Raw genomic sequence first — 27,172 nt, 5'->3', positions numbered from 1 at the left:
ATATAAAATTTATTAATTTTGGTCCTATAGTTTCCCCGAAAAAAATTATTTAAATTTCCCGTATTACTGGGAGATGAGGGTTAACTTAGACCCGCTAAACTGCACCGACCTACCTGAAAAATGCCGAAGCGGTTTACTTCTCCAATAAGGAAATTTTGAGCAATATTTTTACAGAAATGGATAGATCTTATCAAGATATATCCATTCCTATAATTGTTAAAACTTTTGGACTTATAGTTTTCCCGATTGTCCCAAAATCGGGTGTTGAAACCGTTTTTCTCCAGCCCGCACCAACCCAGTTGCCCATGAGAGTTCATTCACAATAATTCTGATGGAAACACACCGATGTTTAATTCATTCCTGTTTTATAAATTGAAAAGCGATTTAATAAAGGTATAAGTAGTGTAATAGCATAAATTAATAAATTAAAAACAAAAATCCAACGATAACGAAAAAATATTCATACACAAAAAAGTTTAAAAAAAAATTTATATTGTTACTTAAGTCTATTGGATCTAGTATATATATCTAGAGCGCAAAAACTACAAACAACGTCTTGTCCAAAATTTGTTTGTTTATGAAAATTATGTTAATTATTTTACAGAAATGGATAGCGCTTACTAAGAGCTATCCATTTCTGCAAAATTTATTAATTTTTTCCTTATAGTTTTCCCGCAATAAATTATTGAAATATGACGTATTTTTATGAGGGGGGTTCCTTAGCCCCGCTAAACCGCACCGACCTACCCGTAAAATGGCGAAGCGGTTTACTTTCCTAATTAGTACACCTTAAGCAAAATTTTTGCAGAATTGGATAGACCTTATCAAGATTTATCCATTCCTATAAGTATTAAAACTTTTGGACATATAGTTTTCCCGATTCTCCCAAAATCGGGTTTTGAACCTTTTTTCTCAGACCCGCACCAACCCAATTGCCCATGGATGACAATTAACAATAGTTATAATGAAAACACACCAATATTTAATTTATTCCTGTGCTATAAAATTTAAAACGATATAATGAAGATACAAATAGTTTATTAACAAAATAGTAAGTTAGAAACAATAAATATAAACATAAATAATCATAAATAAATAAACATGAAAAACAAACAAATGAAGGCGGCAGCCCGACTACTCCACACACGCCACAGCCCCACAGGCCACACACCACAAGCAGAAGGGGTTGAGGGGCTATAGGGTGAGGAGAGGGAGAGAGCCAATCAGAGGGCCGGGATAGTCCCACTGGGATGTACGGGTGACGGTCTCGACCCTTCGAGACCGTCTCGCGGAGACCAAGTTGGACATTACTGCCGACACTTGTGCGATCGACACGCCATCTATTGGGAGAATATATCGAGAGAGAAAAACTGGGATCGATCGAGTTGGGTTTGACAATAGTAGAGGTTTCTCGTATGATAGAATCTCTATCGGGGAACTTTTGATAGAATCCATATCGGGAAATTACGAATGTAGAAAAGCAAAAAGAAACTTTTTCAAAAGTTTTTTGCCTTTTTAAAATTCAATTTCCCACGAGAAGAAAAACAGGTACACTGACACATCCCCCGTCGATCTTTCATCGTTACTCACGTTTCATTATTCGTTCGTTTGTGCTGTACGTACCGTGAAAGACTAAGCATGCTTCGGCTGCTAGTCCCACGCGGGCTAAAAACGAAAGAACACAACCGGATGATTAGTCGACAAACCAAGGTGCAGCTCATAAAATTCCAAACGCATTGTTGTAAAGTAACCGTAAGATAACGATCGTTCGAAAGGCAATGCGAAATAACGATCAAAAACCGAACGGGCAGGGCGCAAAACCTTGTATTAAACTTTAAGACGCGGGCGAAGATAAAAAATGAGGGGACAAAAAATGGCGACTAGACGCTACCGTTGCAAAAACGTGACTGCCTCGTTAAAACACGTCATTCAATCACTTACGACAAAACAAAAGAATAAAGATGCGCGAATTAGAGAAACAATAGATGAAAAAAGGGGGGGTAAATTAAAGGCGCGCGCGAAGCCCGGCCGAGTTGCCATGGCAACTCGGTAACACAGCCGGCCCTGCTGCGGTAAACATTAAGCAGCACTCAAGGCTTCCAAGCGACATAATCGCACAACTGGGCGGGTGTAGGTCTTGCCGGACTTCGTAACGATTTCGGCCGCGCGTACTACACCATCAGAGCCAGGTAAAACTTTCGCAACACGACAAATTGGCCAGTGTCCGCGCGGCGACTTTGGATCCACCATAAGCACCATGTCGTTCACCTCCAAGTTGTTTTGCGATCGGGTCCATTTGTTGCGGGTCGTGAGGGTCGGCAGGTATTCCCTTAACCATCGGCTCCACACCTGATCCACGATTTGCTGTGCGTGAAACCATCTTCGGCGAAGACATTTGATTTCCGGGTCGATGACGTCAGCGGGCAAGTGGGGATTGGGGCGCCCCAACAAAAAATGATTCGGGGTTAACGGCTCGAATTCTTGCGGGTCCGCACCTAGATCCGTCAACGGTCGATTGTTGAGTAGGCCCTCAACTTCGATGACGACCGTTGCAAAGGTTTCCTCCTTCACCGTCTGCTGACCGAGGATAGCGCGCAGGGCCTCCTTGCACGAGCGAACCAGACGCTCCCAGACACCTCCGAAGTGCGGGGCAGCAGGCGGGGAGAAGTGCCAACGAATTTCTTTCCGAGCAAGTTGGTCAGCGATTTTCACGTCGTTAAGGCGGGTAACCGCCTCACGCAGCTCACGCTCTCCTGCAGTCAGATTGGTACCGTTGTCGCTAAAAACATCGGTCGGGGCACCCCGACGACTGACGAAACGGGTAAAAGCCATTAAAAAGGAATCCACATCCATCGACGGGGTAATTTCGAGGTGGATAGCACGGGTGGAGAGGCAGGTAAAAAGAGCAATCCAACGATTTTCTGTTCGCCGGCCAATTGAAATAGGGAAAGGACCGAGGTAGTCCACTCCAATACGGGTAAATGGAGGGCTGAACGGTTGGACCCGCTCCGCTGGAAGTGGGGCCATCATCGGCTGAAACGGCTTGGCTCTCATGCGGGAACAATACAGGCAAGTCGTGATGACCGACTTTGTTGCTTCGCGTCCTTTCAAAACCCAGTAGCGAGCACGAACTTCCGCAAGGGTGCGATCAGCTCGTCCATGAGCCACGGAAATATGCGCCCAGCGTATGAACAATCGGGTGAGCGGATGCTTGGGTTCCAGAACGGCAGGATGACGGGCTTCAGCGCTGATGGGGGCGTTTTCAAGGCGGCCACCAACACGAATGATTCCGGCGTCATCTAGATAAACGGACAGTTTCAGCAACCTAGACTCCGGGCGAACGGACTTCGCCTTCCGCAAACTGCTTAAATCGTCAGGGAAGGAGTCGCGCTGTGAAACGCGAATTAAAAGGCGACGGGCTGACTTCAGCTCGTCCGCACTCTGCTGCCGGCCCGTTTTCAACTGCTCACTTTGTCCGGTCGCTGCTTCTTCATGATTGCCATCCAGAATAGACCTTTCTCTGGCACGTCTCCGATGAACGAGGATCTGGATGTTGCGAACGAATCTTTCAATCCAAGCGGCGATGCGAATTAGGCGATGTAGATTATCGGCTCGTGCCACAACGTCATCTACTGGCCCGCTAGGATTGGCGATTAGGAAACAGCCAATAGACTCGTCTTCGTGGTCGATCAATTCAGTAGCTGGAATCTGGGCCGGCCATTGCTCGGGTGGCAAAACTAGAAACTCAGGTCCACGGTACCAGCGATGATTTGGATCGAGCTCGGACGGACAGAGACCACGACTGCATTCGTCTGCTGGGTTAAGTGCACCAGGAACATGTCTCCATTGCGAAGGGGTCGTTGAATCCAGGATCTCAGCTATTCTGTTCGCGACAAACACGTTGTAACGACGATGGCTGGCGTGGATCCACCGAACAACAGTCATCGCATCAACCCAGAAAAACACATTCGATATGGGCAGAGTCAGCTCCTTCAACAGATAGTTTGCTAACCTGACTGCTAGCAAAGCACCTTGAAGCTCCATCTTCGGAATCGAAAGCTGATGGATGGGAGCAACTCTCACTTTGGCCATTGCGAAAGAGACTTCGACCTCGCCAGAGGTTTCAGCTCGAAGATAAATTACAACACCGAAACCGTCTTTCGATGCGTCCGAAAAAGCGTGCAACTGAAAAGAACGATACGCCGACTGGGGCTTAGTCAAGAAACTTCTCGGGATGTTCAGCAGTTCGAGCATCGGCAGATGTTCCACAAAGCGCCCCCAACGATTCAGAATATCGGCGGGCAGAATCTCATCCCAGCCACCTTTGAGTCGCCAGATGTCCTGAAGGATGATTTTCGCCACCAAAACGACGGGTGCTAGGAGACCAAGAGGATCATAGATGCTCGAAATTGCCGAAAGAATCGAGCGTTTTGAAAAGGCCTCTTCTGTCTTTTTAAAACGGAAAACGAACTCGTCTCGCTCACAACTCCACAGATACCCCAACGTGCGCTCGGTGGGCAAATCGTCGAAATCTAGGTCGAGCTCGGGAACCAGACGAGAGGAAGACGGAAGTTGGTCCAACAACGAACGCGAAGAGCTCAGAAACTGGACGAGGTCGAAACCACCGAGCTTGAGTAGTTCAACCAGCTTCTGACTGATGGAAACGCCTTCATCCACTTCGTCGAACGACGACAACAGGTTGTCCACATAAAAGCTGGAACGAATACGCCTCGCGACTTCCTTCAGGTGTTCGGGCGCATCCTTTTCGAGGCGCTGAAGGGCAAAGCTGCAAACCGTTGGCGATGAGACAGCACCGAAAATGTGCACCGTCATCTGGAATTCCTGGATAGGATCTTCGGTTCCAGGCTCGCGCCACAAAAAACGAAACATCGTGCAATCTGACTCACGAACCAGCACTTGATAAAACATTTTCGCAATGTCCGCAGTAACGCCAATTCTCCTTTCACGGAAGCGAAGCAGCACGGCCAATAACTGCGTGGTGAGATCCGGACCTTTCAGCAGGATGTCGTTGATCGCGGTTCCTTTAAACCGGGCAGCAGCGTCGTAAACGAGACGGATCTTGCTGGGCTTCGTTGGATGTCGAACCGGATGATAAGGTAGGAACCACACCTTGGAACCGGGAGCTGTAGAAGTGACTTTCACTGCGTGGCCGCTGCAAAACACCTCCTTCATCTGCGCCGTAACTGCTTGGCGAAGGTCGTTGTGTAAAAGAAGTCTCCTCTCCAGTGCGAAGAACTTGCGACGTGCAAACTCTTTGTTGTCCGGCAACTTCGGGCAATGCGGGCGAACGGGCAAACCTACTTCGTAACGCGTTCCAGTGTGCCGAATGGTCGACTCGAGTTGGTCCATTGCGGCACGGTCTGACGACGACATAAATGTACTGGGGGCATCACGAACTGGGAGAGATTGGGTTTTCCAAAACCTCTCGACGCACTCTTCCAGCTGCTCGATCGTTCCCAGCTTAACGAAATTTATGCTTGGATCTTCCACTGCCGGTAATGGATAGGTCCTCCCAACAACGCACCAGCCAAATGGGGTGAGCACAGCATTAGGGCCCCGAACTCCAGATGGAGGGCGACGAACCTCGATGTTTAGATGGGCGTCTTGAACGTCCATCCCGATCAAAATCTGGACTTCACCAGCGTCTCGAGCAGGAAAGTTGAGGTCACGAAGATAATCGAACGAAGCGAGAACATCTTTTATCTTGCGTTGCCCAACATTTAGACGAGGCACAACAAAGGCGTCGGAAACCTTGTAGCTTTGGTCTCCCTCTAGCGACGAAACGGAGAAGCCCACAAGACGAGTCTCGACGACCGGATCGTTCCCATGGAAGGTTCCAAAACGAATTTTGCGTGGCCGGCCCGTAAGACCAAGCGCATTAGCCGCGTCTTCACGCAAAAGGGTAGCTTGGCTCCCGGTGTCGAGCAGAGCGAAAACGTCAAGAGTCCGGCAACCCGCACGAAGTCGGACGGGAACCACGGCCAAGAGAACATCAGATGTCAGGCGGGGAGCAATGGCGAGTGTTTGAGGTCCTTGAAAACATTCTTGGCCTCCGGCGGATGACGGGAACTGACGAGGTGTGCTTTTCTCAGGAAAAACTCTCTCCGCACCATGCAACAGCGAATGATGACGTGCACGGCATCCCGTGGATTCACAAGCGGGTTTTGAACGACAATCCGCACTGCGGTGCTTTCCTCCAAGACAGTTGAAACATACGCCTTTCTCCTTCGCCACCAGCGCTCGTTCACTCGGTGACTTCCTCTGTAACTCGGGGCAAGAAACAAGTCGATGAGCGCCGCCGCAGCCTGGACACTCGACATCTACGTCTTTCGCTACTTGGGTGGCTAAGATGGTAGGGGGTGGCCGAACGGGTGGCGGTTTCAGAATTGCAGGTCTGCTTGAAGGGTGCTTTTCAACGGCTGGCTTGGGAAACGTAACACGCTTTTCACGAACATCAACCTTAGGCGCCAACTCGAATGCTGAACGAGCCATCCGCTCCTCTTCCACGACCTCTTCCATAAACCGATCCAAGTCGCTGAGGTCGACACCTTTCGGTAAGCGCTTACGTGCGTAACGGGCCCAGCGATGGCGAAAGACAGGTGGCAGCTTCTGTACTGCCTGATCAAGATTAGCAGCACTCTTAAGATCGTGCTCCAATCCCCCTTGTTCCAACACCACAACAGCTCCGTGCAGCTGATCAGAAAAATTTTCAAGCGCCTGGCGATCACCCGGCTTGACGAAGGGAAGACTAAGAAGATCGTGTATTTGACAGCGAGCGATCTGCTCGCTCGAACCGTAGTGCTTCTTAAGATAGGCAAGAACTGCAGTGTACCCACGAGGAGCCTTTAACAATGGCGAGATGCGGCGAAAAACGCTAGGGCCAACCCACTCGGTAAGAATGGCCAAACGCTGGGCATCGTTCGGAATGACGTCGTGGACGAGGGCTCGAAATCTTGAGGCAAAGAGAAGCCAATCTCGAGGGTCGCCATCAAACGGTGTCCTACACGTGAACGGGGCCGAACCTCCAAACATCCAAGGCATGGGCGTTGCAGCGGGTAAGGCCGTCGGTTTCTGTTCCAGATCGTCGATCCAGCTATCTGCGCTCTTGTCGGATGGCCCGGTGGGAAGCAACACTTTGTCACGAGGCTTACTCTTCGGCAACGGAATATGGATATCGTCATCTGGTTCACTGTAAGAACTCAAGGAGGTCGGCGAAGGCGAACGAACAGACCTCTTTGACAACTTCTCGTTCATACGAAGACGTGCGATTTCTTCCTCGATTTTCCGTTCCTTTCGTTTGGCCCCGATACGAATCTTCTCCTCACGTAACTTACGGGCTAGCTCGTCCAGAAGGTCATTTTCATTCTTTTCTTCTTCTCGCCGCTTGCGTGCAAGTTCAAGGTCGAGTTCGGCAGCAAGGCGTTCTCTAGTCAGAGCCGAAAGGGTAGAGCTCCGCGAACGATGAGAAGACGAAATGCTGGCGGCAACCGAAGACCTGGAGCTGGCCAAAGAAGACGGGCGGCTACCCTCGGCCTGATGATGACTGTCACTAACGGGATCGACAACCACTTCGGTGCGAGAGACATCTTCCTCACGGGAACGGTGGGATGTACTGGTAGGCACACCCCGCGAGGCAGATTCGGGTTTACGGGTCGACTCAACCACACCGGGGCGAGATGTGCTGACGGGCACATCCAGCGGGACGAACTCGGGTTGACGGGTTGACTCGACAGAACCGGGGCGAACTTGAGCTCTCGTGCGGGTCGTTGCTCTAGGCGCTGGTTGTTCGGTATCATGGCCGGGGCGACGGGCTGTGGCAAATTCTTCATGAGCCGTATTATAATCATGACGCAAATTCTCCAACCAAGTGTCGTCGGTGACACCCAATTTTGCACAATAACGATGATGGTAATACATACATTGCTCATAATGATCGTTGGCCTTCGTGATGAGATCGTTTGAGTAGATGGAAGGACCTGTCTCGTGAATCACCATCTTGACTTTATTCACGTTGCGGGTGAAATTTCTTCGATGATGGGAACGTTTGCTGATCAAGGTTGCAGGATCGAGACGACTTGTCGAATCCGAGGCGAACGAACGAGTCGGCGAAAGGCCTCGAATAACAGCATCAGGAGCGGCAACGATCAAATCAGCATCACGAAGCTCATCTTGAGTAGCCATGATGAATTCAAGAGAGTGGACACGATGCTCGGAATGATAAAAGAAAGGCTTGGAGAGCCACTTAAATACTGGCACGTAAAGAAAGCTTTTGCTCAAAATCCGGGAACTCTGACCGTTACCCCTCCTGGGCTGGCGGTTGATTCAGCGTTGGGATGTAAAGAGACAAAAGCACAAAAGAAATATCCAGTGAAGAAAATGAACGACGAAAACCCAATGAAGAGAACGAATGACGAAAATAAAGGGCGAAAAACGAATGGCGAGAATGAATGTCGAAAAACGAATGTTGCGTTAAAGTTACCAGGGTCGAATCTTCCCGGGTTTCGGCACCAAAAATGTTGTAAAGTAACCGTAAGATAACGATCGTTCGAAAGGCAATGCGAAATAACGATCAAAAACCGAACGGGCAGGGCGCAAAACCTTGTATTAAACTTTAAGACGCGGGCGAAGATAAAAAATGAGGGGACAAAAAATGGCGACTAGACGCTACCGTTGCAAAAACGTGACTGCCTCGTTAAAACACGTCATTCAATCACTTACGACAAAACAAAAGAATAAAGATGCGCGAATTAGAGAAACAATAGATGAAAAAAGGGGGGGTAAATTAAAGGCGCGCGCGAAGCCCGGCCGAGTTGCCATGGCAACTCGGTAACACAACTCGGTAACACGCATGTTTCGAGATGTATGCACCTGACGTGAAAAGTACTCGTCATTAAAGTCTTTCTTTCATGATTTCAACGGGCCGAAGTAAGTCTCCGCCCAAGGTAATTAATAATCCATTGATAAACTCAAAAGCTTTGGTAGTAACCTATTTTGAATTTCAGGATTTACAGGGACGAAGGTCGATGAAATTGCTAACGATGTAGGCCACATCAACTCCATATTGAATAGCAACGAAAATCGTATGTTTAAAGAAACATGAATATCGAATGTGCAAAGACTTTGGGAAAAAAGCTTTCAGGTTTGAAGCTTTCGATAATATTTCAGTAATTATTAGTTGGTTAGCGACGTAGTCTCCCATAAAATCAGCATTAGGTACAGACGTCGTTCAAACGGCATCCATCTATCGTTTCAACAGCTACGCTCAATTCTATCGACTCACGCGATTGCCATTTCGTTCCACGTTTGACTATTCAGCAGTGCTGATGGTTAGAAAGGTATGGAAGAAAACATTCACGGCTTTCTAATGTTGAATTTGTGATTGATGTCGACTTTAACCAAGTACGAAAACAGCCAATAAAATTGTGCCGGCCGGCAAGCCTTCTGGCTCGTAAAAGAAGAAGCGAGGAGAATTGTGCACATTTCAAAAACACGACACACAGGATAAAAAAAAATTTTATATCTTTTTGCAGGAGACTAAATCAGCTGCTATACTTCATATCTTCCCCAAGGTTGGTTGATTTAATTACATGCTAGAAAACGGTCGTAATTCATAAAGAATGACTTGCAAGAAGTAACAAACCTAAAAAAGGCCATCCATTTTTTATTGTCTGATGTATGTTATGATGGACACACATAACGTGATTTCTTTTTCTTTTTAATTACAGTCGTTGAAGGGCAGTCCGTGAGGAACGCCACCAACAGCTCGTGGAAAGTTCTTTTAATTCAATTTGAAATTTTTTAAATATAATTCACTAATTAGATAGCCAACGAAAAAGGACAGTTTCTTACGTCAAACGCAGTTGTCACGGTCACGCGTAGAATTCTTGCTGTCTCAACAACGCACGGCCCTGCAGCCGTAAATCTTCCGCGTGATGTGTCGTGACAGTATCTACTACGTCCATTCCAGGTATTAATACGCTCTTTCTTTTTGCTCGTTTGTAGGCTGATTACCACGATACTTAAATAAGCCAACAGCAATGTTATTGCCGAATATTTTCAAATTTAGCAGCGAAAAATAAAATAGAAAACCTTCACGCGTTCCATTTCCAGAGCTAGAACTTGGCTGCTTAAGTTCTAATTAGAACAACAACAAAAACTAATTCCAATCCTTTCGAGAAAGCGAAAAAAAAAAAAAAAATGAAAGAAATTAACGGGGTGTGTTCGGGACAGCTGCGTTCGAGATGTGTCAGACTAATTTGGTCGCGGTACAGTCGCTGTGTTGATTTACGAATTTTCCAGCTTTTCATCTCATTTCTTTTTTTTTTCCAGCAGCATATAAATACAGTAAATATAAGCTTTTTTTTTTTTTTTAAATTGCATCCTTCTAATACCACATCTTAAAAAAAAAAACATTTCTTTTTAGGCTATACGGAAAATTCCTACCGTGTTATATATCTTGTTTGTTTAAGGCCGCCGCACATGGAAGGAGAAAACTGAACGTCGGGATTTAGCCGAGTGTTTTATGAGCCACTCGAGTCGCCGCTTTCAACCGACAAGTTTTTTTCTTTTTACTTGGTGCTCATCCCTTTTTTTTTAAACTCGGGGACCAAACAAATAAACAAAGCTAAAAAAAAAAAAAAAAACATCCGACAATTTGAAACGGCAAAAATCATAAACGAAGCACGCCCTTTTTTCCTACACAGCTACTACACTTACGACTGTTGTACTATTTTGTATATGTGCTGTGCTTTCTTTGTATTTATGTTTTTCAAAGGACGATGAAATGACACATTTCTCTTGTTGTTTTTTTTTAAAGAAGATTTTTTTTTCTGTTTCTTTGTGTGTGATAGCAAACAGCCAGAGAAAAAAGGAAACAAAATAATGATTCTTCTGTTTAAGTTATCTTCTAGTTTAGGTGAAAAAGAGGATAATTCCAAATATTAAAACAAACATAATTAATCACAATCCTATCGTCGTTAACGAGGATATTCTATGTTATGTAACAAAAGGGGGGGAGGCAGAAGGAGTGGAGTGCAATTGAATTGCTACAAAAAGCCCAAAAGTGAATTTAGAAAAACAAAAACAAAATAAAAATAAACCAAACGGGAAAAAAAAAATTTGGCAGCATCAAATCTATGGAGGGGAAATGGGGTTGAAACAAATAATTCAAAAAATGATAATTATTTCTTCTTTGTTTTTTTTCGTACGCATTATGTGCGTGAGTTTTTGCGGACGGATTTGGCGGCTTCTTCCGCGGCCGTGGCAGCCGCTTGCTCCCGCCGAAGTTTAACCCAATCTTTGAACATGTTGATACCTCCTTGATTGCACTCGTTGTAGTAAGGCAATTCCGTTTTGAGTTTAGTTACCCAACGGAAAATGTTCTCGTACGATTTGTACGACCATTCCACACCTTCCAGGTGAGTTACGGTTGCCAAAATGGCCAAATCAGCGATCGTCAGATTATCTCCAGCCACGTATTCTTCTATTTCCAGGTATTGGTCCAGGTAATCGAGGCTCGATTTCAATTGGTTGGCCTTTTGGGGATCGCCTGATGAGCCCATGTACAGGATCGGTTGCTAAAAAAAGAAAGGAATTGAAACAAAACAAAAAAATCAACATTTCTTGATGGGTTCGGTCTTGTTTCTTCTTTTTCGTCAATTTGATTTATCGATCAAGATTTCGCAAGGTCTTTTTCAATCTACATATGTAAAAGACACCCTGTTGCGTCGAAAGGAGCTGACCATATACAGTTGCCGCGGCACATAAGACTCCCGCGGGAAGTAAGCACACAAATAAATCAAAAACATGTTGTCTCTCTCGTGTTTTCGGGTATCCTTCGTATGAAATCGGTGGGGTCCGCGCGTGAAAAACTCAATTCACCGTCAAAAATATTTTTTTTTTAAAGGGAAAATAATATCAACATGCGCTAATAAGCTTAAACAGCATCACGAAAAAGAGGTAGTCTTTTTTTAAGTGTGTGTGTGTGTGCCATCAAATTAGATTATGCAAAACCAGTTTGTAAAACAAATTTGTACTAACGCGAATTTCGCTATCCAAGATGACCACACACCCACGACATTAATTATTGCTTAAAAAAGAAAAACAACATTTGGGGTGTACAGTGCTGCCGCTAGGGCCTGACGCAATCGCAGTGAACTATCTCGCTATTGGGCGTATGTTAAATGGATGGATGATGAATTGGTCAATTCTTCTTCCATATAGGGTAAAACCACATTTGATATTTGCTGGAAATATTAGTAGTTTCTCTCATCAAACGAAAAAAAAAAGTGACGGCGTATACACAAAATATGCATAAATTTGAGCTCACACACACACACCCTTCAATAAAGAGTAACACGGAAATAGCATTCGGGACTCCCGCGGGCTTGACGGCCCACCCCGATCCCCTCCCAAAAGGCTCCAAATAAGTCCAAGTTCCCAAATCCAGGTTATATAGACACACACATGCTGTTTCAAAAAAAAAAAAAAAAAATTTCATTCCCGCCCTGTGCGGGAAATCCATTAGGCGGGACGTCAAAAAATATTTTTTTCACATTGGATATCAATCGCCTCGGGGACAGATTGATCGATCATCACCCTTAATTTTCTTAGTAAATCTACATTGGACCTAGTTTTTTTTTCTCTTAAAAATTTAAGCAGATACCACACACGAAAGTTGAACGAGTTTGTTTTTTTTAGAGAGAAAATGACTTACAAAATAGTCGACCATCGACTTGTAGAGAGTTCCAATGTCAAAGTAGAGCATTCGGTCAACGAGAGCCCTTTTCTGCGGTTCGGTCGGATAAAGCCTGTCGTCCTTGCCATATTTGTTCACCAGATAACCCAAGATGGCGCGGCTGGATTTCCCAAAAAACAAACAAAGAAGAGATAAATAAATTCGTTAGAAAAACACACTCGTTGAGAAAATTGAATAAAATTTCGGGCTTTCAAAGAAGGAGGTGTCTCGTCTCGTTTGTTTAATATACCTGGAAGGAACGTTGCCACCTGTAATCATCAGTGAATAAACGATAAAAAAAAAAAAGTGCCACAGCAGCACATCAAATAAGAACCAGCGACGGATACGTTGATACGGTCATAATAATGATGCACACACGCCATACGCGATTTTAAACATATGGTAGCATTTTCCCACTTTTCTTTTTCTTTTTACTATGTAATTTTTACATGTTTTAAAAGTGCGTTCCAGCCTCTGGCTTTAAGAAAAAGAAAAAAAAATGGAGGAGCTGTGTAAATAAGAAGCTTTTTGTTTGCTTCTGACTACATATATATAATCTGCATTTGAAATGACTTGTAGGCCAAAGGGAGGATTTCCTGCACGTTTGATTATGCATACAATTGATGTTACGAAAAAAAGACAAAAGGAAATTAGAAAAGCGCGTGTGCCATTTCACATGAGACTGATCGATCCTTCTCGAATGAATAAATAGTCGTATAATGTAAACTGACGTGTCCCTATTTTTTGTTTTTGGTTAAGGATCGTACGAAAAATGAATTGAAAATGTTCACGCGTGATGGGCGGAGTTAAAGAAATAAAAACGGATAAACATACAAATAGTCGCAAGAGGTTTTCGTTGGTTTCTCGCCCACAAGAAATGGGGAAACAATGCCCTCTTATTTCAACAACGACGGCGTATAGTTCACGTCACGATCTTTATGCAAATTCAAAACGTTCACGTAGAAATTCGCCTCTTGGCGATGTCTGCCACACGGTGCCATCATTTTCTTTGAAGACGTCATTGTTTAAACTTGCAACGAATTGCGTTTAAAATGACAAACGGCATCACATTGAAACTTTCAAAGTTTAAAGAAATCAAAAAAGAGAAAAGCAATTTTGGTTTTTTGTTATAATTCATCTATAATTTGAATTAAAAACATATTTCTGTCTTTTTTTAAAATTGGAATCACCTGTTGGTTGCATTTAAAGAAAGTGTGCGTAAACTGTCGTTTACCACGCGACCGTAACACAAGAAGAATTGCGTGTCCCACACAAAGAGCGTCGTAATTTCATCTTACGTTCGTGTGCTCCCGCCCCTTTTTGATTGCCAATCTCAAAGGAGAAAAAAAAATTATTTTTATTACGCATAAAGAACTCTATTCCTAGCCCAAGGTAATAAAATTATTTACAGTAACTGCATAATGTCAATAAAAGTTGTAACAAGACACTTTGGGGTTTTTTTTTTTTTAAAGTCCCCGTCTGCATGTTTTCCCAGTGCCCTCAACCACTGTTTAAACATAATAGGTTCTTATAAACATCCTATAAATGGCGTTGGCAAAATTCCTGAATTATCAAAATTCTAGAAACTATTTGAAATGTGGCAACGTGGAAAACTACGATGTCATCCTTTTAAACAATAGACTTTTTCTCTCTTTGTGTGAAGACGCAGTTTCTGATTATAACACGGATGGGCCCCACCTAGTCATCCCAGGTTAGACAACACCATCTATCGATTTCCTCTAATAATAGAAACGCCTGATGGCCCAGTGGTGAGAGATTGCACACATTAAAAACAGTTGAAAAAAAAAAAAAAAGAATTTAATAAGATTTCTCCCAAAAGTTCCGCAAACGCCCATTTCGAGGTTGGTGGCGGCACAATCACATATCTTTTTTTCTTCTTTGGTCGCACGATCGTAAGCGATTTCCCAGAGCGATTAGAAAATCAACAAAAATTTCTTTTTTTATCCCCTTCTATTTGATGATGACGCCATGTTGCGTTGAAGGAATTGCCCTCACGAAAACGCAGAAAAATGAAAAAAAAATAAAATAAAAGACTTGACTGACGTCATCTTCTTTCATCATCTGCGTATAGAATAGACCAACATTTCGAGAACAACCCAAAAAGTTGGCTAGACTGTTTTTTTTTTTCCCCAAGTGTTTTGTTGAACGAAAGGGAACAAAAATTTTTTGGAATCCGCCCCCTCGAGCTTTGAAACACTAGAACGCCATTCAGAAAACAGTTTGTTATACAGGGCCCTTTCTTTATAGCGTACGTGTGGCAACAACGGCGAAAACCATCTGTTTCAAACGGACTTTGTCTCTACGTCATAACACGATGTGAAAAACAAAAAACCACTGTACGAAACAGCATATGATAATTTTTCTTTTGAAAAAGGAAGTTTCTTACCTTTCCCATAGGATGAATCCGTCATCGTTGATGGTAGGCACCGTATGTTGCGGGTTCAACTGCAACCACGAAAAGAAAAGAAAGAAAAAAAGATTTGAGGTTAGGAATTCACGAAACGGCCAATCAAAGAAGATTTTTTTTTCTTCATATTTTTGGACTTTTCCAATATAGCCGAGATGTCCTGGTTATTATTATCGGTGAAAAAACCGTACATGGTTAGAGCTATACGCCGGTACTACAATAGGTAGCCGGGGCCTCCATCAACTGCAAATAAAATCGTCGGGATCGACCAAAAATGTTTTTTAGCGGCAACTCACTTTGACGAACCACGGTTGAGTGTGTTCCGCTTTCTTGTACATGTCGATGTGGCGCATATCGACGTCGATGCCGAGCTCTTTGATGCACATCCAAACGGCCCGGCAGGGCGGCGATGCCGCCATGTAAATGAACTCGACGCTGCACGAAGAAAAGCTCATCTTCTTTCTAGAGTCCATTCCGATTTTGTTTTTGTTTCTACCTTGAAAGGAAAATGAATGACGTTATTACGTGATGTTTAAGCGAATTTTTCTGGGGACTATTTTTGAATGATATCACGTCACTTTACATACAGCTTTTTTAAAAATGAAATTGCAAATTGCGTGTTTGGCCTGTTTTTTTCTTTTTTTTTAAAAATCAAACGATTTATTAGGTACAGAATTTCTTTGTTGATCACCTTCATATGGTCACCACCATTTTTAGGTGACTTTTCAAGGATGTCGGGGAAGAAACAAAAAAAAAAATATATAGTGCGCAACAGAAACGACGCATTTTGCAGGGCCCCTGTGGGCTACTCGGCAACCATGTCTGGCCGAACTAATGCGCTAAATAGCGAAAATAAAATTTGTGAAAGATATTTAAAAACATAAGCCGAGCAACCCCCTCCGGGATGGTGTTCTTATATACAGCATCTTCTCTCTCGCGAGTCGCTGCGTTACCTGTACTATCGACATGCACGCGTGACCATAAAAGGACAAGGACCTTATCCAGCAGAAAAAGAAGAGAAAAAAAAAAAAAAACAAATTTATTTTTACTTGAGATGGTAAAAATAAAAAAGTATTATTCTCAACCAGCGGGTTATTTCTGTTTTTTTTTTTTTTTCCTGAAACAAAAACACGGCATTTAACTGACGAAATAGAATCTTTGGCTGCCCTGCCCACCTTTTTCTACGAAACATTTTATTCTTTCCGATTGAATGGTAATCCTCTCCAACGTGGATTGGATTCGTGACGATGGTTTTTTTTCTCCTCCCGTTGAATCAGATGTCGCTCTTTCTGAACCAGGACTTTTAACGGCACATTAAACAGGACAAAAAACAAAAAAACAAAACAAAAACGAAATGAATCAAGAGCCATTTAAAATGAAAAGGAAGTTCTCTTTTGATTTTTCTTATCGAATCAAACGCCCGATTTTCTCGATCTTTTTCCGAAATGTCTGCATCAAACTGTTATAGTTATTACAGTTTGTTACGAGATTCATGTCTATCTATAGACCTTTTGACGACGAGCTGGGCGTGACACGGTCGTCAAAATCTACTGTTAAGACATACAAAGATATGTATTCTTTTCTTCTTCTTATAAGGTGAAAGTTTTCGACTCTGCCCATGCGGATAACAACACCTGACGTGTGCATATCAATACTAAACTCAAACGCAATTCACTGTAGGAAAATGTCGAAACAAAAGAATATCAGTGGGGCACATAATTTGACACTGGTTAGTCGAGAGGGGAGATAAAGAAAGAAGCCAAGCAGCAAAACCTGTCAATTTCGATGTGGTTTTCACCTTCAGTCTCACCTGGCCAGATTAAAGCCGATTCTTTCTTCTTCTGCTAACGCTATTTGAATAATTCATGTGTCTTTGTATTGACTGAAATTCTTTCAGGCATTTCTTATTTTAAAAGGACGATTTTTTATTCTAATGTTTGATCAACCAATGACGCAGCTTTTGCACTTTTTTTCTTGTTTGTCCCGCAAAAAAATTCAATGTCTGTCTCTCTTGACGCGCCAAGTAAATATTTTTGAATTTTAAGAAATCTCCTTTTTAAGAACGGTTTTTTCTTTGTTGTTGTTGTTGTTTCCCAACTGGAATATTTCGCACTTGGGCGTTGTTGACACGTCTGTCGATTGGAGAGGATAGAAAACAAGAAAAAGGGGGAAAACTTGATACACGAAATGACGCATACGCGCTAATGTACAGCAGGTATTCTGCATCCGTAAATAGAGTTGGCTGACCCCAACAGGTGTACACTACCCACCCGATTTAAAATAACCCACCAGTACAACCACTTTGATTTCCCTTATTTGTACACACACACACACACACACACACGCGAGTAACTCGTCTTCCGATTTAGGCGCATCCTCACACACAATGTAGGTAAACAACAACAAAATTCGACGAAAAACCTTGGGAATGAATTTTAAGAAAGAAAAAAAAAAGGCGGATATCATTTTCGATGTCTACGGCCGCATTAATGAGCAAATCCGCTTCCTAGTCACGCTGAACTCTTCGGGACCCTGTAATTTCTTTTTATAGTACCATGCATGTTATTAAAAGATAATTAGAATATGGCTTCGGGCGAGTGCATACGTCAACGCAAAATGTGTAACACAAACAGAGAGCGTTCGAAAGCGGTTGGACTCACGAATTTGTATCATAACAATGGAACCGTAAGCGAAAAAAATAAAATAAAATAGGGCGTCGCCCAACAGAAACATTGCCTTTTTTTAAAGGGATAAAAACCACTCTGCATCTGACAGACGTTTTATAGTTGTATCTGCCACACACACAAAAAAAAAAAAAAAAAAAAGGTGGTAGATGTATGGCAATTAAACTGGTCTATTGAGATGGAGAGACTCCGAAATTGGACTCTCTGAATCTTTTCTTTTCGTAGCTGTTGTTGTGTAAAACTGACAGGACTCTTGTGCCATAAATTTACGCCGGCCTTTTTTTTCGAATGACCCGAAACTAACCGACACAAATTTCCATACATTTTCTTTTTTTTTTTTTTCCTTTGAGGAAAACAAAAACAAAAAAAAAAAAACCTCAATTCTCCTCCTGTTGAATAAAATTACATTTTTTGTGTTTAATAATTCGTCTCAATTCGATCTAAATATCTTTTTCGTGCTTTATGGAAATCACCGCTAGGGCGTCTCTCCGCTATTTGATTTACAGCAAGCCCTGAAACGGGTTATACGATCAAATCAATTTATCTGATTCCAAAAGAGAAAAAAACTAAACAAAACGAATATCTTCTATTTACGACAGAGCGAACGACTGTTGAACAAGATGCTTAAAAAGAGTCTCATGTAATTTTCCGATTTCATTTCTAATGCGCTCCAGTTACCCGCAAAGAAACGGTAAAACGCGGGAAAGAAAAACGTGGGTGCTTGGAAAAATATTATTCGTTGATTTCTGTGAAAGACGATAATATTTTTTATATAAAGGCATTGATATTTACATTATAAGGAATGCAACGTCACGCGTTTCGATTCCAGTAAAAAAGAAAATATGGGCCACTCTTAGATTTTTGGACACTGAAACCACATCAATGACTTATCACTTCCTCTGTTTACGCTCTCAGCCGAAGTTGAACACAAGCACACAAAAAAAGAGGAAAAGTAATTTAAAGAAAAAAATAAATAAATCTTTAAATTTTCAGCTAAATAAAGCAATTACGTGTAACGACGCCATTTTTTTAGCGTTCCACGACAAACGCGAGTTTTAAAAAAATTTAAAAAAAATGGCTGTATTTAAACGAAATGAGGACGGTCAGAGGTGAAAGCTTTTTAAAGAAAAATTGTTTTTCACGAGAGCCGGATCTCTCATTTGCCATATGGAAAATACATAACCCTACAGGCGTGTAGCAAGGGTTTTTCTATAGGCTCTCTTTATCTCTCTCTCTCTCTCCCCTACCACACGATGTGTGTTCTCGCATTTCGCAGCCTTACGTATTTTTTTTTATAGATTATCCTTCATGGGCACACACCATAAAAGGTTGAAAAGATGTGTGTGCGTACAACAACACACAAAAATTTATAACTTTTTTTTTTCTCATCTAGACTTACAGGTGGTTGGAGCTAGTCGACAGCGTTGAAAATACTCTTGGATATTCTGTACGAGAGAACCTGCTGGTTTTGTTGGAGAACTTGGCAGCCGAGAAAGAAAGAAAGAAAGAAAAAACAGGAAATAAAAAACTTGTTGATGTTGAAATGCACACAAAACTTTATGTCGCCTGTTCGTCTGATTTGATTCCAGTTAAAGAGAGTAGTAAGAGGAAATTAAAACTAAAAAAAAAAAAAAAATTCGTGAACGAGGGAATAAATTTAAAAAATCAAAAATTCGAATGAAACTTGTTTTTGGGAAGAGGAGAGAAAATAAAAATGTTTTACTTCTTTCGGGATCGAACCGTTCGCTACGAGATGATTCGACCGACTGGTGAAGTCTCGGCTGGCGTTCGGTCCTTTTTGTTACGGCCAGATTTTTTCGGTGTGTACAAGGGGAGAGCCGAAGAAGAAGAAGAAAGAGGAGGAGGAGGATGGAATAAGAAAAAAAAAGAACTTTTGAAAAAGAACTCCCGTCTGGCAAACTCTCAGCTGATTTGATGATACCGTAAGAAACTTTGAAAAACCAAAAAAATACTCGATTTTTTTTTGTATCTAAAAAAAAATGTCCTAGTTCAATTTCCGATAATCGATAACCACAAAGACGAGAAAAAAATTGCCATTCAAATGCCACGTACGTAGTGAAAGTTATTTTTTTATGACATTTATGAAAATGACACGTTTCCCCTCTTCTACTGCCCACCCTAATACGAATGGAATACAAAAGTCCATAATAAATCGCATTCCTTTTTATGTCCATTTTACCCACTTTACGGAGACACTAAAAAACAAATTAAATTCGAAATGAAAACGAATCACGTAAAAAGAAAAAATCTGCGCTGATTACACACGCCAGGAAACGACAGTAAATGTGATGCAAGTTTGATTATCTACTCTCGAGAGCGGATGTGAGATTCACAGCTGATGTCAAATGAGAAGACGGGCATCTAATTTTAAAGATATCATTAAACATTTCCCTCCCACTCTTACACCACTGGATGATAGTGAGCTCTCTAATGGCGGCCTCGATCGTGAAATCGTGCCCAGGTGGTAAACGTGTCACACGCCCGTCCATCACCACACGAAACAGATACCGCAGTCGCGTGCCTAGTCCCGGAACTTTTTCCTTTTTAAAAACAAAACAAAATTTGTTTTCAAAAAACAAATAAAAAAATAAAATAAATAAATAAAAAAAAAATGTTCCAATTTGTTTTTATCTGAACGAATAGAAAATACGGCCCATTTATCTTCGGTCGACACTTTTCGAACGTTAATGATGCCACAAAAAGCATTCGGAAATGTTACGCAAGTATTCAGATAAAAAACAGTTACACATTTTTTTGCGTCTACAAGTCCATTTCTTTATCTTGGCCACAGAAATGTCCGTCACGCGCGCCCCCCCGTGTGATGAATCATTCGGGACATGAGCGTGCGTCCCACTATCATTTACATATCTTCATAAATATATGCAAGAAGAAAATTGTACGAGCCGGTCGGAACTGACGAAGCGGAACAATTAAGCGATGACTTGATTTGCCTTTGCTGCCGGTCTGTCGACATATCCTACACCGCGATTATGTCACAACGAGCCGAGTAATTTATCATCCCTCTTTTTTACCGTTTTTATTTTCACTTGACATTTTGTTTTTGTCGATTTCACGCACGACCAGTTTTGCAAAAGGACAAGTCCTTCCCGTGAAATATTTTTAAGCTGACTGAATTTTTAGAGAGACGAAAATAAAATTTCTAAAAATTAAAAAACATGAAGAAATTGTCTGAAAATAGAATGTGTGGATTTTTGGTCGGCGTCGGTCGTGGCCGCTGTCACGCTTAAACGAGTATAGACCGAGAAAAATAACGCCAGACTTTGCGGCGTCTTTTCTCTTGCGTTAGAGCCTGATGGCTATACAACGGGCCGATAAACGCGTGGGAAAAATACACAGACCTAGCCTTTTATGGGCTAATCTCAGGCTCTTTGCTCGTTCACGGTTAGCCCATCAATACTCCCGGCGGTACAATGCACTTTTATTTTAGCTACATGATGCGAAAAAAAAAAAAAAGGGTGGGATTTTTCCTGGTTCTTCTCGCATTCCATTGGTGCAACCAATAGGACACGTTACTGGTTAATATTCCAACATCTTTTCAAAACTATTTGGATACACAACAAAAGTTTGTTCGTGAGTAGTTAAATTGCCACGATTTGTTTTTGTTTTCAAGCATTTTTTTTTTTAGTCGTAGGAATTCCGAAATTCTCGTTTTCACATGTAAAATATAAGATTTCAATAATGACGGTGTAACCCACGCATGAGAGAAGAATATAATACGCGCAATAGTGCATTGTAAACACAAGTTATGTCGTCTATGCCAGGAAGCCAAGTCTTACAATGTTAAAATCTAATGCTAAACGCCAGTCGAACGCAGAAACGTAAAGCCTTCATAGTAAAAGCCATAACGAAGGTTTGTCGTATTATTTTTCATAAAGAAGTTGATGAACCTTTCGAAAAATGTAACGCAATGTTTTTGTTTAAAAGCAAAAAGTTCGCAAAAGTTGCCATTTTCGACCACTAGATTACGCTAGATCTGTTTGGACAGGACTTGCAAAAAATTCATCCTTCCCAAAAAGAAAGACACTATGGTACTTAAAAGAAAAAGTAGTCCCACTTACATTTGATGTCAGCAAGATGATGAGGATCGTATTCAATTTTAAGCCGTCAGTTCGGATAAAATCAGCAGTGCTGCCATCCTTGGCAATCTAAGGACGATCATGACCACCGATTCATCATCGTCGTATATGCAGAATTTGATTCTTTTTATCACCGTATCGCATGCTGGCACTTTCTCAACGAACAAATTTGAAGGCAAACTGCATAGATAATGTCGAAATAAAGAAATGCAAATCATTTGAATTTATACTTGGCAAGAAAGACAAGCATGATGGTAGATGTACCTGATGAACGTCCGTCAAGGATCGTTCATTGTGGCTGTCAAAATTCGTGATTATCAGTGTTCAACTGATGGTAGGCCTTGAAAAATTCACATTTCAGGTGATGGATGATGAGTCGTCTATACGTGAAGTCCATGTATCAGCCACTACATTGTACCCTACACCATCTATTACATAAAAATGGGTATTAACGTCGGCGAGGTCAGCATTAGTCAATGAAAGAGCAATCTAAAAATTTCTTTGCAGTTTCTTCCCCCATTGGGGCTACCTGGCTTTTCGTTCCACGCCAAAAACTGATAATGATCTCACCTCTCAATTGTTGTGTAAGTTACGGTTGAGTCAAGAAAATCTTTGACCATGGGCTGCCATGATTCTCTCGAACCAAGTCGTGCATGAAGTCAAGGCAGTGAGAAAAGGGGTTATGGTAATACTGTAAACATTATGTGGTTTATGTTTCTCTAAATACAAGAACTAGTTGAACTAAGATTCTTTCAAGACAGAACTCCAAATCAACCAATAGAACTACAAAATCTATCGGCACGCGTGCTGGCAGATTTTGTTGGATGCCAGAGTTCAAATTTCTTCGAGACGACACAGCAATGAGTCACTGCACGTGGTGGGGTTCTCTCCTTCTTTGAGGACAGTGTCATCTGGCGGTCTTTTGCTATTTGAGCATTGTAAATTTGCAATGAAATGAAGAAAATTTATGAAAGTTGATAAGAAAAAAAATTGTATTTTTTTAGCTAGTATTATATTTATTATGACTACAAAGGTATTATCTTTTAGTTTTAGAAATGGTTAAATTACATTAGGTTTGTGGCAACGCTGCAAAGAAGAAAAAAAAAACACAACTTGATGTAGGCGCGCAATTCGTACGATTAACGTTGATTGACCGTTGAATTTATATTACTAGTAATTTTTAGCAATGTAGATCCGTTTGCTTGCAAGGAAGTCCCGTTGGATTTTGAGTATTCATAACAGATTGATCATTGAATAATTTCAGAAACTTCTCAGTCAAGTGGCCGAAGGGATTAAGATGGAAAACTTGTATGGCGATGATTTTGAGCTCTTGTTGGACGAATGTGAATCTAGTTTCTTCGTGGATTTTGACATTTTCCCGTTTGATGAAAACCTGGAAGAAGAAAAGCATAAAATCTCCGTGCCTAGGATCAAAATAAAACAAGAACAAGAGCTGTGTTTTGAATCCCAAGGGAGATCCACACACATCCATTTCAAAGAGGAACCCACCTTCGATTATTTAAAAGAGGAATTCAAACCCAACCTGAACAATTTGCTGGAGGAGGCACTACAGTTAAACCGGGAATTACAAAAGGACTTTGAAGGCATTATTTATGGATTTAAAGAAACTCTACAGTTTAACCTCCAAAAGCAAAATGAGTTGGAAGTAGAGATAATAGAGTTGAGAAATAGAGTTTCTCAAACAGAGAAAACGGAAAATGAAAAAAGAGTTAACAAAAAGCCACCATTCACAATCTCATATTTTGGAGCCCCATACTTCAAGAGCAATTTAGTTCTGGAAGGAATTCCTCCAAGTAAGTGTTTCATAGACAAACTTTTCTATTTAACCATCAAGTTCTCTCTTTGCAGTGAATGGAGATGCAGAAATTGCAAGGAAATTAAATTTCAGACCCATTATGTTTCCGTCAAAGAGGCTAAGGATGACTGACTGCGAAGAAATGAAGTTGCAAGAAGCCGTGAAATCGGAAGTCATACGATTAGCATTGGAACTCAAAATAGAGCCCGAAGAAGAAAGATTGGAAAAAGAAATTGGCAATGCAGAAAAAAAAAGGAGGCAGCACGAAAACTACTGAGGTACTTCTGACAAAACTAAAACGGAGAATCAGCAGTCTTGGACAAAACGAACGCGAACTATTCAAAGACACCACTATTCATCGTATGGATCTCATCCGATGGGATTTAATTGCCTTTGTGGTATTTCCAACTAAATTTGAGTATACTGGCGAATTTTTACGACTTTGGTGGAAAAATTACCTTCGCCCTGATTTATTGAAAGGAGAAAAAGGCGTCAAAGAAAAGCAAGCCTTTAAAAGACTGCTTGCAAACGTTGACTTGAATCAGGGCGTGTCGTGGCCGGAAATCGCAACAGAATTGGCTCGTAAAACTAGAAGTAAGCTACAGCGATCTGCTTTCGATTGTTTTTCTTACTTCCAACGCCGTGTGAATGAACAAAATCGCATATTCGGCTGGTCAAAGGTAAATGTTTGCAAAAATCTTTTGTTTTCCAAATCTTAATTTTCCCGAATTGCATTTCAGGAAGACGATGCCAAGTTAAACTTAATTTTCAACCAGCATGTATATGTTGATTGTAATGGACTAGCCAGAGTCGACTGGGAGGGAATTCGACCACATTTTCTCGGTCGAACAGTAGCGCAAATGTGGAGCCACTTGAAGTACGATGCACGCGTTTCCTATACCTTTCCGAATTTAAGAGTCTCAAACGTTGAAAGCGGTCGAAAACAAGCACTTGCTAGAAAGGTTGAAATCACTCCTAAGTCGAAACCCCGTGGAAGACCCACCCGAGTCAAAATCCCACTAGATGGTGAACTCCAGCAGTTACTCCGACCCATGGGAATCATCAAGCTGTACCGTCAGCGCATTATCTCGCTGCCGGGCGATGGTCGTAGAAACGGCCCAGTGCTCGCTTCGCTCTGTCGCTTGTTGGGCATCCAGTTCGATACGACAAAGCTTCCCAGTGTGGAGAAAGGCGTATGGAATCCTACTACCATACATGCATTTTATGCTTCTGGAATTGAGGCAAAAGACCTTCATTCGTACAGGGTTCTGCTGGATATGATTGCTGAATTTCCAATAGAACACGATGCCTACAGCACACGCTACTTGTCTGGTGAGAGGCCGCCGCTGGAATCACTTCTGCCCCCTTCTCCTTCACACACTGGCTGGGCTCAGGGGACTATTACTTTGGAGCGAGTCCGTAGCACATGAGGTGGAAGAAAAGTTTGTAAAACTGGAAAAGGTCGAAGCAGCTGAAGATTTGTACGAAGCAACAAATGTGGACATTCAAGACCTGCAGATCGAAGACGTTTTCGGAGATCCGGAAGCTGACAAACGGTTGATGTTTTTCTTGGAAAGCATTTTTGGTTTGACAGGGGAAATGGCGGGCGTCTGGTGAAGAGTTGCGGTTACCGCCATTCAATTTTAAAGCCTTAAAGTTTTCGTTCTGAAATTTTTTGTTGCGAATTTTTTTATGTTCTTTTACTTCGAGGTATTGCGAAAGCAATCGCATTCCACCCAGTTGATGTCAAAATTTAATTACAGAAGCATTTAAAAATTCTCATTCCCAAAGAAAAGAAATTAAATAGAAAAGAAAATGGCCGACAAGGAGGGCAAAACTTTTGCATATCTTTTTGATAGCTCTCCGGGTGTAAACAGTAAAAATGTACGACACATAAAGAGTTTACATGTATAGTTACATTTGTGTGCTTATGTTTTTCTTTACCTTTTGAATTGTCATATGATTGATGTATTCCTTCGCTGTGCCTAAATAGGAAAAGAGTGCCGATGACATGGTCCTATTTCTTTTATTGAACAATTAAAAGCTATGCACTTCCAGAGACAACAAGGATTTGTACATTTACATACGTTGGTTTGGGTTTAAGCTCCTCTTTCCATTTCGATAGGCCTGAAGTGGCCTCGCATTTCTTTTTCCATTTCAAGAACTTTGCTCTTGTATTTAGAGGCTAATTCAGGATTCTGTGCTACTCCATCACCTTTGGAATACATTCTACTTACATTGGCACAAGCATATATGTTTCCTAATTCACAAGCCTTCATACTATAGTTGTATGCCATTGTCATATTTTTCTCCAAAATATTTGGCACACCTGAAAGATACATGCCACTAAGGTAATAGCAGCCATTGTGGTTACCCTTGTCACAAGATTGATTCAAGAATCCCATTCCTTGTGGGTAATCTAGTTTAACTTGATGTTTTTCATTGTTTGATGTGCACAGAAGGCCAGCATATAAGCAGGAATCTGCTTCTCCCAGACTGCAACCTTTTTTAAAGTATTCAAGGGCCTTTGGCTGATCTGCTTGACATCCTTTACCAGTCAGTGAATAGGTTGCAAATTTGTGGCAGCTCCGACCAAAATTGTAGTCATCACATGTAGACCTATACAACGAAGCAGCTTTGTTGAAATCCTTTTTGATACTTTCCATGAAATCTCCCAGGAGATGGCATACTGTAATAAACAAATAATATTAAGTATTTTTGTGCAGCTTACACAACAAGTATTATGTATGGTATATGTAACAAGAGCAAGGCAGCAAGCCGGTATCATTCACCTTCCGGTTTTTTCTCGCTCAAGCATCCGAACCTATATTCTGTTCCTAAATTTTCCAGGTACTGCTTTACCTCCTCCTCGTTTTTTAAATCCCAGGCCATGGTAAATATTACTGGTTTGAAATTTTTTTACCCGGTAAAATGGAAACTCTTTATGGTAATGGTTTTTCGTCTGCAAGGGTTTTGACATCGCCATCTGCTGACAGGTTAAAAACTCCTTCGCCATCTGTGAACAGAAAAATAAAAAGCATGAAAACAAAATTAAAAGTTATTCGTCAATCAACAATTCAACATGTTACATTCGCGAAACGGTTTTTAGAATATAAATGAAAAATATTTCTTTTTACATTCCACAGTAAAAATTAGTACAAGGATAAACAGTGCCTGCCTCAGTTACTAACGCGCAAAGTTTAACTTTTGGCTAACCATCACACGTTTTGCGTCATCGTTTTTGCAGCAACAAAAGTCGGACGTGATTTTGCATCTTATTTGGTCCAAGTTTACCCACAGGTTACGTGCTTGTCACGCTCGCAAAGGTGGCGCCACAAATCTTTTAAATGAAAAAGGGAAATCGTCTTT

General features: G+C 41.7%; 4 protein-coding genes and 1 long non-coding RNA gene across 9 annotated transcripts; 1 reads left to right on the top strand and 4 right to left on the bottom strand.

Moving 5' to 3' along the window:
• Positions 1-2,079: 2,079 nt before the first annotated feature.
• LOC123473753 lies at positions 2,080-8,202 on the bottom strand. Its single transcript, XM_045175066.1, has one exon. It carries the CDS (start codon positions 8,200-8,202, stop codon positions 2,080-2,082), a length of 6,123 nt encoding a protein of 2,040 aa, XP_045031001.1.
• Positions 8,203-10,759: 2,557 nt separating this feature from the next.
• LOC116925024 (glutathione S-transferase 1-1) lies at positions 10,760-19,742 on the bottom strand. 5 transcript variants are annotated; one of them, XM_045175497.1, is made up of 6 exons: positions 19,593-19,742; positions 19,269-19,348; positions 15,482-15,681; positions 15,165-15,223; positions 12,737-12,878; positions 10,760-11,597 (listed from the first exon to the last, which is right to left on the bottom strand). In XM_045175497.1, exons 3-6 carry the CDS (start codon positions 15,656-15,658, stop codon positions 11,232-11,234), a joined length of 744 nt encoding a protein of 247 aa, XP_045031432.1. In that variant the 5' UTR covers positions 15,659-15,681; positions 19,269-19,348; positions 19,593-19,742; the 3' UTR covers positions 10,760-11,231. The 5 variants fall into 5 exon arrangements, with proteins under 5 accessions (XP_045031432.1, XP_045031434.1, XP_045031435.1 ...); XM_045175499.1 differs by having other exon boundaries at positions 15,482-15,677; XM_045175500.1 differs by having other exon boundaries at positions 15,482-15,677; positions 19,269-19,487; positions 19,593-19,741.
• A 2,224-nt stretch (positions 19,743-21,966) lies between these two features.
• On the bottom strand, positions 21,967-22,877 carry LOC123473895. Its single transcript, XR_006648279.1, has 3 exons — positions 22,558-22,877; positions 22,252-22,415; positions 21,967-22,167 (listed from the first exon to the last, which is right to left on the bottom strand). It is a non-coding gene; the product is annotated as an uncharacterized LOC123473895 (long non-coding RNA).
• A 233-nt stretch (positions 22,878-23,110) lies between these two features.
• On the top strand, positions 23,111-26,053 carry LOC116925020. Its single transcript, XM_032931642.2, has 3 exons — positions 23,111-23,801; positions 23,857-24,483; positions 24,544-26,053. Exons 2-3 carry the CDS (start codon positions 24,043-24,045, stop codon positions 25,231-25,233), a joined length of 1,131 nt encoding a protein of 376 aa, XP_032787533.2. The 5' UTR covers positions 23,111-23,801; positions 23,857-24,042; the 3' UTR covers positions 25,234-26,053.
• Positions 25,811-27,162, bottom strand: LOC116925025 (cytochrome c oxidase assembly factor 7 homolog). The gene is made up of 3 exons (XM_032931649.2): positions 27,020-27,162; positions 26,596-26,819; positions 25,811-26,492 (listed from the first exon to the last, which is right to left on the bottom strand). Exons 2-3 carry the CDS (start codon positions 26,693-26,695, stop codon positions 25,903-25,905), a joined length of 690 nt encoding a protein of 229 aa, XP_032787540.2. The 5' UTR covers positions 26,696-26,819; positions 27,020-27,162; the 3' UTR covers positions 25,811-25,902.
• Positions 27,163-27,172: the final 10 nt, after the last annotated feature.

This window comes from Daphnia magna, linkage group LG6 (assembly GCF_020631705.1).
Source record: "Daphnia magna isolate NIES linkage group LG6, ASM2063170v1.1, whole genome shotgun sequence".
In the NCBI taxonomy this organism is placed as follows: domain Eukaryota; kingdom Metazoa; phylum Arthropoda; class Branchiopoda; order Diplostraca; family Daphniidae; genus Daphnia; species Daphnia magna.
Note: the sequence above shows the minus strand (reverse complement) of the source record. Positions and strands in the feature narration are given on the sequence as shown.